At 35.8% G+C, this 13,698-nt stretch overlaps 1 protein-coding gene across 3 annotated transcripts in view; it reads left to right on the top strand.

Annotated features, from left to right (window-relative positions):
- The window catches only part of LOC127446579 (low-density lipoprotein receptor-related protein 8-like), a 247,712-nt gene that overhangs the window by 151,640 nt on the left and 82,374 nt on the right, over window positions 1-13,698 (top strand). For all 3 annotated transcript variants that reach the window (XM_051707608.1, XM_051707607.1, XM_051707606.1), the window contains exon 4: window positions 1,738-1,866. In XM_051707608.1, coding sequence (XP_051563568.1) covers window positions 1,738-1,866 — 129 coding nt within the window. The remainder of the gene's footprint in view (window positions 1-1,737; window positions 1,867-13,698) is intronic.

The following is a 13,698-nucleotide window of genomic DNA, read 5'->3' as shown; positions in this document are numbered from 1 at the left end:
AGTAAGACAATAACACCAAGGATACATCCAAGTTGTCCAAAATCTTGTTCAGGGATAGGTCGTGGAATGTCCTTAAATGGCTCTTTCAGTCCATCATTAAAATCCCATTGCAAACCTTTGTTGGGATTTCAGGGAAGCAGTGGCAGTATAGAAACCAAAGAATGTCAATGAGCTGGAAGCTTTTGCTCATGAGAAATGTGTAAAAATTCTAATAGAGAGGTGTCTGAAGCCTGAGAACACTTGCCTGAAATGTTTATTTGCTGTTATTAAGGATAAAGGATGCTCCACAAATGATTGACTTTGGGGGTTGAATATTTTTGACATGACATTTGTGGAGAGAATTAGTTATTTTTTTATTTTAAAATTTGGGTAAACTGAACTCTTTGTTCTCAAAATCACTCAAATGTGTATTAAAAACTTACTTTGACTATTTACTGAGGTTTTAGTTGATGTGTTTTAATTCACATCACCAGAATGTATTGCTGGTCAGGGGGGTTGAATAATTTGGATTGCAGCTGTATGTTCCAAATGTTTTTAGGACCTTGTTTGCTTTAAGTCTTATTGTGATGAATGCTGATTATGAAGTAGTACTACTCTATCCAGATGTGGTACCATTGCACAAATATGTAGCAATATTAGGAATTGAGTTGAAATCTGATTTTTTGCGGTGTAGGGAAGAGAGAACCAAGAGACAATGGGCAGTAACTGAAAAGCTGGGATGGAGAGAGGCAGGGAAGAGAGAGAGGAGATAAAAGAGACTGCATTTCCCAGGAGGCTGTGCTATCTTGAGCAGTCAGCCAGACAGCTATAATGGGTCATTCAGTTTATTCACACTCATGCTGACAAAGCAACAAACACTCACACTTACATGCAAACACTGTTCAAACAAACCCGTTCTGTCACATACATCCCCCTAGTCACACACAAACAAGCCTTTCTGTGTTTGCTTAAGCTCTGGCCTTAAATAGGACTTTTTCTCTGTTAGTCCCATACCAGAGTTCAGATCCAATATGGCTCCCACAGAAGAGAACCTGGCGTCAATTTGCAGAGCCACAATGGCCGTCTATTGATGTAGAGATATCTCAAATGAGATTCACAGCTGTCTTTTTTCCCATTTCTTCAGAGAAAGCTTTACAATCGAAGAATCCAGGGTGAGACATGGCATTCATGCTTATGATTATAGATAGGGTTTGAGCCACAATGGGCAGCAGACACAGATTCTAGGTGTCAGAGAAGTTGAGAAGGTCTTCATAAATCTTCTTTTTTGAAGAGAAAATTACTCTGAAGATTGAGAAGAATGGGAGAGAATGAAATCAGTCTGGGTACTATTGATTTGTAGTTCAGTTCCCAGACATGTAGAGATGTATAATTTATGGAGCTGTCTTGGGAATGCTGTGTGATCTCGTGAAACTTGTGGAACTTGAAAGTGTTTCAATGGGCTTTGGTTTTGGTGAACAATAAGGCTGGAGAAGATGTCTGATCAAGTGTGTGTGCTGGTGTGGCTTCACAAAGTGGGTCCTTCTAACATTACCATTCATTCTAACAAATAAACACACACTTTCATTAAAACTTTATTTTATCAGGCAAATTCTTTAAATTGCCATCCCTCTGTTTGAAAGCTGCATTGACCAAACATCATTCAGAAAAGGAACTATCTGCTTTATAAATAGCTTTTTAGCATTGGGATTTATTTTATCCTGAAATATCTTTCTTTGTTTTGTTTGGTTATGTTGATAGGTCAACAGACATGTCCACCAGAGAAGTTTGACTGTGGTGGCTCGACCAGCAAGTGTGTGTCATTGTCATGGCGCTGTGATGGAGAAAAGGACTGTGAAAATGGAGCAGATGAGGAGCAGTGTGCCGCAGGTGAGTTGAAAGAGAGTCAAATGAAAAAAATGACTAAACATAGCTCCTGTTCTATAATGCAGTGCTGTATATATGTGAACATAATGGGGTGATGTTAGGGCTGGGTGTCAAAACCAAATATTTATACATTTGTGATGATTTTGCCAACAATATAAAATAAAGCAACATTGTGATTTTAATTTGCCTTTTATTTGGCCATAAAGTTTCCAAAAGATTGCGTGATTAGACATTTCACAATCCCCCTTGTCTTTTGTTAGTATGAGGGCTTTAAAGGGTTAGTTCACCCAAAAATCTAAATTCTCTCATAATTTACTCACCCTCATGCCATCCCAGATGTATGACTTTCTGTCTTTAGCATAAATAAAGATTTTTTGTAGAAATCTCAGCTCTGTAGGTCCTTACAATGCAAGTGAATGGTGGCCAGGCCTTTAAAGCTCCAAAAATGACATAAAGGAAACATAAAAGTATTCCATATGACTCCAGTGGTTAAATCCATATCTTTTGAAGCGATATGATAGGTGTGGGTGAGAAATCAATATTTAATTCCTTTTTTTTTCTTCTTTTTTTTTTTATTACTCTAAATCTCCACTTTAACTTTCACATTCACATCTGAAATGCACATGTGGTGCCTGTTTCGTTTCACATTCCGATCTTAAAGTGAAAGTGGAGATTTATAGAAAAAAAAAAAAGACAAATGAGAGAGTTATCATTTTTGGGTGAACTATCCCTTTAAGACAGATGTTTTAATAGTGTCTCTCATTTAAATTTCACTAGCAAAAATGGTGTTACACTTGGTTAGTTTGATCTATTTCCACACATCAAAACTCTAATTCAACGATTCTCTTAAAAAAAAAAAAAAAAAACAATTTTAACAATTTTTACTGTTTTACATTTTACAATGGCTGTTTGGTTGAAATGATTATACATTTGATTTAATAAATTATTAAATCACTATATTTATGTAATTTCAGAACAAATACTTAACTATTGAACTATAAAATATCATCCAAAGGCTGAAAATGTTTTTTTTTTTTTTTTTTTTTTTTTGCCACAGTATATCGCCTAGTCCTAGGAGGGGTATAGGTTGTTGTGTGTGTGGCTTGAATTGAGTGTGTGAGTCTTCATGCTTTCTTCCTGAAGTAAAGGATATATATTATAGAATACATGTACTCTGGATCTTAAGAAATGGTCCAGATTTTGTTTCAGACAGCCAAGAGTTTTCTGTGTGTGTGTGTGTGTGTGTGTGTGATATCTATAAATAAAATTGTAATTCTGCTTACACACTCAGTCTCTCTCTTTCTCTCTCTTTTTCTCTCTCTTTCTCTCTCCCTTCCTCTCTCTCTCTCTCTCTCACACACACACACACACATACACACACAATAATCTGGCTGCCAAACATACATATTTAAACTTTCTTTGTTTATACACCAATATTGATTTTGCTTTGCTCTTTGACAATGGAAGCATTGATTCTCCAACTACCTTCCTTATGGAGAGATTATGGATCATACATTTGGCCTTTTAAAGCCCTTTACAATCTTTATCATCATAACAAACCCCTGACATACTGCTGAAGGGGTCAGATATGAAAGCAAACTCTACATTTTCACTCTGTTTCCAGTGTGATAAATGTACAACTAAGTAACTCAGTATTTGCAGGTTTGTTTACAATGTCTAATATTTTCTTTACAGCACACTCAATTACGTGATGATTATTATTTATGTGCCTATGTTACCATTTTGACATTTTCCTCTTTTCCATTTCTGACCAGTTTTAGCTACGTACTGAAAATATGTATCCAGTCTTGCCCCTTTGTACCTTTTATATCTGAAATGTACTTAGACTTTATCACCCAAACACAGCCAAGTGAAATCTCCTTGTCCTTGTGTCACTTTTAGACTTACGCTTTCTCTTATACTTAATCATGTTATTATGGAATACAGAGTGCATCCTTCAACTCTAGCTCCAGCTTTTATGGTTTTCCATTTTCTAACTATTAGCACTATGATTAGAACTATGACAGCATTTGTTTATCTCCTTGGATTTATTGCTATGATTTGTATGTCTCACAGTCCTGCGCTGAACTGGAAAATAAGAGCATTAACATCACAGTAGTAATATTTCACTTCGCTCCTGATTATAATTGATTTCCTGCTCATTGATGTCCATTCCTCAGAGTTCTATTATTTTTGTTATAGAAGTGTAATGACCTGCAGAACGACTCCTTTTGATTTATAATTGAAGATGTGAAGGCAAGGCTTGTGAATACATATTACTCTTAATGCTTCAAAGCCCATCACTTCTGAAGAATATTGTTCACACAAAAATCACATTTCAAATTATTTTCAAATCAGTCACCTCCACATTAAAACAGAGGCCTGTAGGCTGTGTCCGAAACTTAGGCCTTGCTGCCTCTGTGCCCAGTCAGTCATTAGCCCCTTTCACACATACAGCCTTTTTCAGAAAATTTACTGCAATTTTCAGGTTAGAGGTCATGTGTGAACATGATTCTTTTGAAACAACTGGTACATTTTGCTCTGGCACAATCCCTTAATGAGAAGTTGTATCATTACGTATCAGTTGAAATAAATTGAAAACATCATCCAACATTACCGACCGCACACATTCGGAATTCAGATACAAAATATTACTCCGCTATGTTTTCAAACAAGAAGCCTACATTTCCGGCGCAGGTGTGTAGATGGCATTTCCGGCAAACGACGTCACAGAGTTTAACAGCATTTGGTGCATTTGGTGCAAAAAGATGGAAAGTGAATGTGTGAATAGCACATTTGGTTCATTTACCAGGAAAGGCAACCCAACGATTTTCCTGAAATGTACCTGGTTGCAAGTGTGAGGGGCTAATGACTTCACAGGCAGCGTTTCTGTACCTATCAAGGCACCATATTGTCATGTCTGACTATTGTATTTACAACAATTTCAAGTGAGCTTTAGACATAACCAACAAATCTTTAATGAATAAAGTCATTATATCTCAGAAGAAATTATTTCACTATAATCAAAAGTTTGTTTTAATGTACTCCTTGCAGATGCTCCTTCAGACAAATATTTTTATTCCACCAATCTCCGAACTGCATGCATAGGATTGGAGGGTATCAAAAGCAGCATAGGATAAGACAACTATGCTACCTTAAAGTCATGCTTTTTTATTTTACTTTATCATTCTCCATTGAGGCCATTGAGGTTCACTTATAATGTATGCACAAAAAGAACAGTCATAATATTGTATTAAATTATATTTTTCCACCCTGTCTCTGGCCCTTGGTCTACACCGGTTTTCTGTGCTGTCCCCTTTAAGACTTCAATATACACATCCACTTTGTTATGATTGGCTGACATCTTTGAAGTGAATGAATGAAGGACCTCTGTTTACAACCTGCAAAGGCAGAATTTTTACATTTTCTGGCATAGCCATATTGACCTTAATATAAAATAAATTAAATGGGGTATGTGATCCAGCTACTGTTAATATGTACTTGCTAGTACTTTTATTTACTATGTGTGGCAGCAACATTCCTATAGTGAAAGTTTACCAGCAAAAATAAATTCTAAAGTATTGCCCTATTCAATATGCCAACGGTTGGAAGATGTAAATAAAACATAACTTTGGGTGCTACAGTCATGAATAAAATACCTCCAAACATCATATTCCTATTTCTGAGGAATAAAATTATGTTTTGCACACTTAAACTTCGTCCCAATGTAATTTGCTCCCTGCTCTCCCTTAATCTCATCTCCAGAAACACTGTGAATGAAGCTTAACCATAAATTCTGGTTGGTAACTTATTTTAGGAACCTGCATTTAAAATGTTCAGGGCTTGTTGCTATTGTGTTATCCCTGCAAAGAAAGTTTTTAATTTATCAAACAAAAAAAAAAATTATGCATTTAAGCACAGAGTGACCCCGGCTGAGGTTGAGCTGTGACATTTAGCATTATTACATGTGTTTGGAGCTATGATGACAAGGATAAATAATCGAACACTAAAGTCTAAGCAGCTTGAGCATTCAAGAAGTCCTTTTATCCTTGTTTTAAGTCAAATTGCTGGTTGTTCATATTCTTACAGAGATTAAGAGAATGTTTCAAATGTGCATGTTTGTGTTTGTTTGCAAAGAAGCTGTACACATGTTGAAAGAATGTACAGATTTAAGTTTTCCTAGAATTGTACTAATTTACCTGACTTCTGTTTAACAGCATGTTTAAAAATATGTAAACATGCATTCACACTGCATTCACTCTCTTTTCAACACACAGCCAACAAAAGGCATTCATTCTCATTGAGAGCTGACTGTTTGAGGAGAATGAGCGACACTGACTTTTGGCGATTTGGGTATGTCCAGTAATGCAACAAAGTTGAGAGGTTAAACTTGCAAATGAGCAGTGACATGTTTTGGTGACTACCAATGAGATGTTGGAGCACACGTAGTGTTAGTACCAGTATGTAGACCTTTTGACAGTGATTACTAAGTTTGGCAAAGCCTGTTGATCGCTAGTAGACTTTAGGGATGTACGGATCGATCCTAAAGTATCGATTCTTCCGATACTGATGTTGTATCAAAATATTGATTCTCACACAAAAATACAGATTCTAACTTTTTTTATTTTTTAAACTAGGGATATTATTATTATTTGGTTTCCATGAACATATATCATAAGCTTCAAAGTGAAAAATACTTGTGCAGGATGGGAACTATTTCTTCTAATGCTCATTCAAACAAGAGGGAGCAGTGCCTGCTTAGGTAATGAGAGAAAAAACAGAGAAACTCCTTCTGGAGTAAATTCACACTAAATAAAAACATACAGCTGTGCTCAAAAGTTTGCATACCCTGGCAGAAATTGTGACATTTTGGCATTGATTTTGAAAATATGACTGATCATGCAAAAAAAAAAATTATTTTATTTAAGGATAGTGATCATATGAAGCCATTTATTATCACATAGTTGTTTGGCTCCTTTTTTAAATCTTAATGATAACAGAAATCACCCAAATGGCCCTGATCAAAAGTTTACATACCATTGAATGTTTGGCCTTGTTACAGACACAGAAGGTGACACACACAGGTTTAAATGGCAATTAAAGGTTAATTTCCCACACCTGTGGCTTTTTAAATTGCAATTAGTGTCTGTGTATAAATAGTCAATGAGTTTGTTAGCTCTCACATGGATGCACTGAGCAGGCTAGATACTGAGCCATGGGGAGCAGAAAAGAACTGTCAAAAGTATAATAACGGAACTTTATAAAGATGGAAAAGGGTATAAAAAGATATCCAAAGCCTTGAAAATGCCAGTTGTTTCAAGGAGCACAATACTTGCTGACCCCTCTCCAAACATAGCACTTATGGTTGTCACCATAAAGCTCTATTTTGGTCTCGTCACTCTAAATTACAGTGTGCCAGAAGCTGTGAGGTGTATCAAGGTGTTGTCGGGCATATTGTAACCTGGCTTTTTTGTGGCATTGTATCGTCATTTTTGTTCAAGTATCGTCGTATTCTGCTCCTTGAAACAACCACACCGTTTTTTTCCAGAGCAGCCTGTATTTCTCCTGAGATTACCTGTGGGTTTTTCTTTGTATCCTGAACAATTCTTCTGACAGTTGTGGCTGAAATCTTTCTTGGTCTACCTGACCTTGGCTTGGTATCAAGAGATCCCCGAATTTTCCACTTCTTAATAAGTGATTGAACAGTACTGACTGGCTTTTTCAAGGCTTTGGATATCTTTTTATATCCTTTTCCATCTTTATAAAGTTCCATTACCTTGTTACGCAGTTCTTTTCTGCTCCCCATGGCTCAGTATCTAGCCTGCTCAGTGCAACCACATGAGAGCTAACAAACTCATTGACTATTTATACACAGAAACTAATTGCAATTTAAAAAGCCACAGGTGTGGGAAATTAACCTTCGATTTGCCATTTAAACCTGTGTGTGTCACCTTGTGTGTCTGTAACAAGGCCAAACATTTGAGAGTACGTAAACTTTTGAACAGGGCCATTTGGGTGATTTCTGTTATCATCATGATTTAAAAAGGAGCCAAACAACTATGTGATAATAAATGGCTTCATGTGATCACCATCCTTAAATAAAAGACAATTTTTTTTGCATGATCAGTCATATTTTCAAAATCAATGCCAAAATTTCACAATTTCTGCCAGGATATGCAAACTTTTGAGCACAACTGTATCTAAAGGTGACATTTATTATAATGTGTTTGTGTGACGTTTGTTACAGGTTTATTTAAAAGTAAATTGTTAGAACTTTGATAATGTCCTGTAATAACTGTAAATAATAATAATAAACTAAAATTAACCATGGTTTCACTTAAGTAATGTTGTAGTAACCATGACTTTAATAACCATGGCTGTAGTAACCATGTTTTTTTGGCAGAAACCATGGTTTTACTACAGTAATATTGTAGTAGTAACCATAGTTAATGTTGTGGTAACTATGGTTTAACTAAATACCATGGTTAAACTATGGCTACTGTAGGAAAACCATGGTTAATTTTTGTAAATGTAAACAAAGCAGAAGTCTAATAATATTTTGCTTAGGCTCATAAATGTAATAAAAAATATGACTTGAATAATAATAATATTTTAAATTACCCATTTTATCCCAAGAAATTGCAAAAAAAATCTATTTCATAGAGGTGTCAGTACTGGTATCTGTATAGACGATATTGGACTTTATTATTGGTATCGGATCGAAAATAAAATAAGTGGTATCGCACATCCCTATGGACATACCTGCTGGACTGTGTTGTCTGACTGTATTAGGAGGCGGATCACATTAGTTCCACTTTCTGCACTCATTGGTATTCACTGCATTGCTGCTCATTGCATAAAGTTAAACCCTGGTTAACTTTATTGCATCTCCAATGATCGCTGTTGCTCATGTTGCTTTAAATCGACAACTCTCATAGACAATGAATGATTTCTGGTTGCATTCTGGTTGCATTGTTGTTGTCAGTGTGCTAAAAAATACCTTTATGGTTATATATATATATATATATATATATATATATATATATATATATATATATATATACAGTTGTGCTCAAAAGTTTGTATACCCTTGGAGAATTGGTAATATATATAAGATTTTTAAAGAAAACATGAGTGAGCAGGCAAAACACATTTCTTTTATTTCTTATGAGATTCATTTTCAACTGTAGGTTATAACAGAATGACACAATCATAAAACAAAACATGGCAACAAAGAAAAAAATGAAATGACCCCTGTTCAAAAGTCTGCATACCCTTAGTCCTTAATACTGTGTATTGTCCCCTTTAGCATCAATGACAGCATGCAGTCTTTTGTAATAGTTGTCTATGATGCCCCAAATTCTTGCAGGTGGTATAGCTGCCCATTCATCTAGGCAAAATGCCTCCAGGTCATGCAAAGTCTTTGGTCGTCTTGCATGAACCACACGTTTAAGATCTCTCCAGAGTGGCTCGATGATATTAAGGTGAGTAGACTGTGATGGCCACTCCAGAACCTTCACCTTTTTCTGTTGTAACCTCTGGAGGGTCAACTTGGCCTTGTGCTTAGGGTCATTGTCGTGCTGGAAAGTCCAAGAGTGTCCCATGCGCAGCTTTCGTGCAGAAGAATGCAAATTGTCTGCCAGTATTTTCTGATAACATGCTGCATTCAAATTGCCATCAATTTTCACAAGATTTCCCCATGCCTTTAGAGCTCACACACCCCCAAAACATTAGTGAGCCACCACCATGCTTCACAGTGGGGATGGTGGTATTTTCACTATAGGCCTTGTTGACCCCTCTCCAAACATAGCGCTTATGGTTGTGACCATAAAACTCTATTTTGGTCTTGTCACTCCAAATTACAGTGTGCCAGAAGCTGTGAGGCATGTCAAAGTGTTTTTTTTTTGGCATTGGCGCAGTAAAGGCTTCTTCTGGCAACTCGACCATGCAGCTCACTTTTGTTCAAGTATCGTTGTATTGTGCTCCTTGAAACAACCACACCGTCTTTTTCCAGAGCAGCCTGTCTTTCTCCTGAGGTTACCTCTTTGTATCCCGAACAATTTTTCTGGCAGTTGTGGCTGAAATCTTTCTTGGTCTAACTGACCTTGGCTTGGTATCAAGAGATCCCCGAATTTTTCACTTCTTAATAAGTGATTGAACAGTACTGACTGGCTTTTTCAAGGCTTTGGATATCTTTTTATATCGTTTTCCATCTTTATCAAGTTCCATTACCTTGTTACGCAGGCCTTTTCTGCTCCCTATGGCTCAGTATCTAGCCGGCTCAGTATCTAGCCTGCTCAGTGCATCCACGTGAGAGCTAACAAACTCATTGACTATTTATACACAGACACTAATTGTAATTTAAAAAGCAACAGGTGTGGGAAATTAACCTTTAATTGCCATTTAAACCTGTGTGTGTCACCTTCTGTGTCTGTAACAAGGCCAAACATTCAAGGGTATGTAAACTTTTGATCAGGGCAATTTGGGTGATTTCTGTTATCATTATGATTTAAAAAGGAGCCAAACAACTATGTGATAATAAATGGCTTCATATGATCACTATCCTTAAATAAAAGACACGAATTTGCATGATCAGTCATATTTTCAAAATCAATGCCAAAATTTCACAATTTCTGCCAGGGTATGCAAACCTTTTAGCACAACTTTGTGTGTGTGTGTGTGTGTGTGTGTATGTGTGTATATATATATATATGGCATAAAAATATTTGTGGCGTTAAGCGAATTTTGCGTTAACACGTTATTAACGCTAATATATATTATACAGTTAACATTATATATATATGCCTCCCACTTCTGCCTCTCATTGCACATCCATAGAGACTAATGTACTGCACACACACCTTCTTGATTCCTGCAGACTCATAAAAAACTAAAACAATAAAAAAAGAGATTAAAACATGAATTATGTGAAACACTAGAGGCAAGGTGAGACTACATGCATAAAGCACCTTTAGTCACATGTAACCATTATGTGAATCTAATACTTATAATGTGTTCTATTCAACTCTTAAAATCCAAGTTGTAATTTCTAACTTCTAACTTGGAGAACTGCGATAGAATACCAATTTAAGTTTGACCCGACATTGCAGAGGTGCGGGTGAATGATGTCACACAGCCAGTGCAGCCAGGGAGATGCACATCATTATCATAAACATTTACTTTTAAGCGAATAAAATGCACCAATGACTCAATGTTCCAACAACACATGAAAAAGATTCCCTATTTAGCAAACATTTCCAGAGACAGGTGTGTTAAATACGGTAAATGATCCAGCAAAACAAGTGCTAGCGTTTCCATCATTTTCTTCCAAGGATCGGAAAACAGAGCGCTGTATTGTTGGATGCCAGGTATATCAAGTAGGACTATCCCACATTTGACTTTGAATGTCAGCCTTAATACTTAGATGTATCCGTTTCTAACAACTTAATGTACAGTGAGCTACAATGGGAAAGCAACCCAAATTTGACCTGCATTTAAACTCTTTCATTGATTCTCTCATCAGGCCCAAAATGTGAATGTGAAGTTACACTTGGCTCGCCAAGGTTCATAGGAAGGTCACATTCATAGCCACCATCACTAAAACGGGAATGTGTTCACTATGCTGAGTACTCAACTGTGAACTCATCCTCGGTGTAGCTAGCTTGGCTGCACAGCAGACCCTGTTCAATCAATTAAGATCGAATGGAAATTGCAGTCAAGCACTGAGGCGTGTTATGTCGATCATCACCCTGAGATGACTATGAGATAATCAGATAAGAGAACTGAACAGAGGGGAGTCTGTGACACGTGGTAGATCGTAACGTGGGTGGATTTGAAGTGCACGGATATAGATAAAAAGAACAGAGGATGATGGAAATTATATATTAAACAGGAAAAGAATACCTTACAATGAAAAACAAACACATTCAATAGTCTCTTAGATTGTAGGAAAAGAGATTATGTGTGGGAGTGTTTATGCACAATTATTCTAGTTTAAGTGAGTGTGTTACCTGTGCTATTTTTGGTAAGACTACAAGCAAACAAGTCTTTTTTGTGTGTCTTCTTTTACATACAGAACAGTGTAATATGTTTAGTCTCTCCAACTACTGTATGTTCCACAACTTCGTAAACGCATTTACAGTATATGTTGCTTGCAAGAAGCACAAATGAGCTGCTTTGCTTACTACTGCCTACTGTAGATAGGTAGCATCCTAATCGTCATGAAACCTCAAAAGTGACTGATTTGGAACGCTCTTTGCATCACACAAATTGCTCTTCACGAGCAGAGCTGATTTTAATACAGTTTAACATTAGCTTGTTGCTAAGCAGTGTTGGGTGTTATTTGATTACAAAAGTAATTGTTTACACATCCAATTATTTTAGTAAAACGTTAGTTTACTCATTACAATTTCAATTCTTGTAATCAGATTCATTAAGTTAATAGTTAACTTGGTTTACACTTAATATAATTATTTGTGTAGAATACATTTAAAACATAAATTGTTTATACTGTATGTACATATGTTTGCATTTCTCTGACGAAGGTTTTATACTGTATAGATATTATAATAGACATTGTTTTGAATTCAAGCTGAAAAGCAAACTTTTTTGAAGTGTTTTACAAAGTAACTTAAAAGTAGTTAGTAATGTAATTCATTTTCAATGAAGTAAGCAGTCATTTGATTACAAATTTAGAGAAATAATTAGTCATTTGTAATGGATTACTTTTTTGAGTAGTTAAGCAAAACTGTTTCAAAGCTAATGATGCTATAATCTAATAAGCATTACAATTCATATCACATAAATATTTTGTAAAATAGTCTTTTTAATTAGATTGAACTGAGATATTTTGTGTGTATGTGTGTATGTATGTATATATATATATATATATATATATATATATATATATATATATATATATATATATATACTTTCAAGTCTTGAATGAAATGTTTTTAAAATGAACATTTCTCCTGAATTATCAGCCATGTTGGGTTTATTTTTTCACTGAGCTCATCGCAATGTGTTCCTGGCTGTCTTCTCCATGAAAGATACATGCGATTCTGCCTTAGATTTTGAGGTATCTTAGAAAGTGGCATAATGTTGCTGTCTACTTCTGTTTGTGTCAGAAGAATGCTTGTGGTGCCTTTAAATGCTCTCTAGGTAGGCAGCTCACTAGATTTTGAAAAGAAAAATCTCTTTCTATGTCTTATTTTATTTTTATTTATTTATTTTTTCTCATTACCGAGGCATTCCCAGACTTTAGCACTTCTCTGAGTGCTGAGAGAATTCAGCTCATCTCTGAAAAGTACCACCTACAACATTCAGCTGTTGCTATGCCACTGAAGAGGGCTCAACAGTATCTACTAAATCATCTACCAAACTGTTATTTCCTCAGGAGATATTCATAGGCGCTAGATGCACCACAACCAGAATATCTATTAATCTGATTATATCAGTAGACACATATTATTACCGACAGCTAATGTGATTAGAGCAAATAATGAATCTGTTTTCATGCGTCCATGTAAAATTATAATTACAGCTTTGATGGGCCAATGCTGCAGACAGTGTAAGCCGCCCAGTATTTTAGATTTTTAATAATGCAATGTTGTTGCTGATTTGTTTCTCTTTTATTTCCTGCGTGACATTGAAGCTAATGAATTCAGTGATATACAGCTTGCTGTCGGATATATGTTAGTCCTTGATTGAAGTAAACAGTAAATGTAGGCTTTTTGATGCAATCGCAAGAGTCCCAGTGAAATTAACAAATGAATCAATGTAGTTTTTGATAATGTCAGAATATATTTTGTCTGTTTTTTCTCTACGAATTCC

Source organism: Myxocyprinus asiaticus, chromosome 9 (assembly GCF_019703515.2).
Source record: "Myxocyprinus asiaticus isolate MX2 ecotype Aquarium Trade chromosome 9, UBuf_Myxa_2, whole genome shotgun sequence".
In the NCBI taxonomy this organism is placed as follows: domain Eukaryota; kingdom Metazoa; phylum Chordata; class Actinopteri; order Cypriniformes; family Catostomidae; genus Myxocyprinus; species Myxocyprinus asiaticus.
Note: the sequence above shows the minus strand (reverse complement) of the source record. Positions and strands in the feature narration are given on the sequence as shown.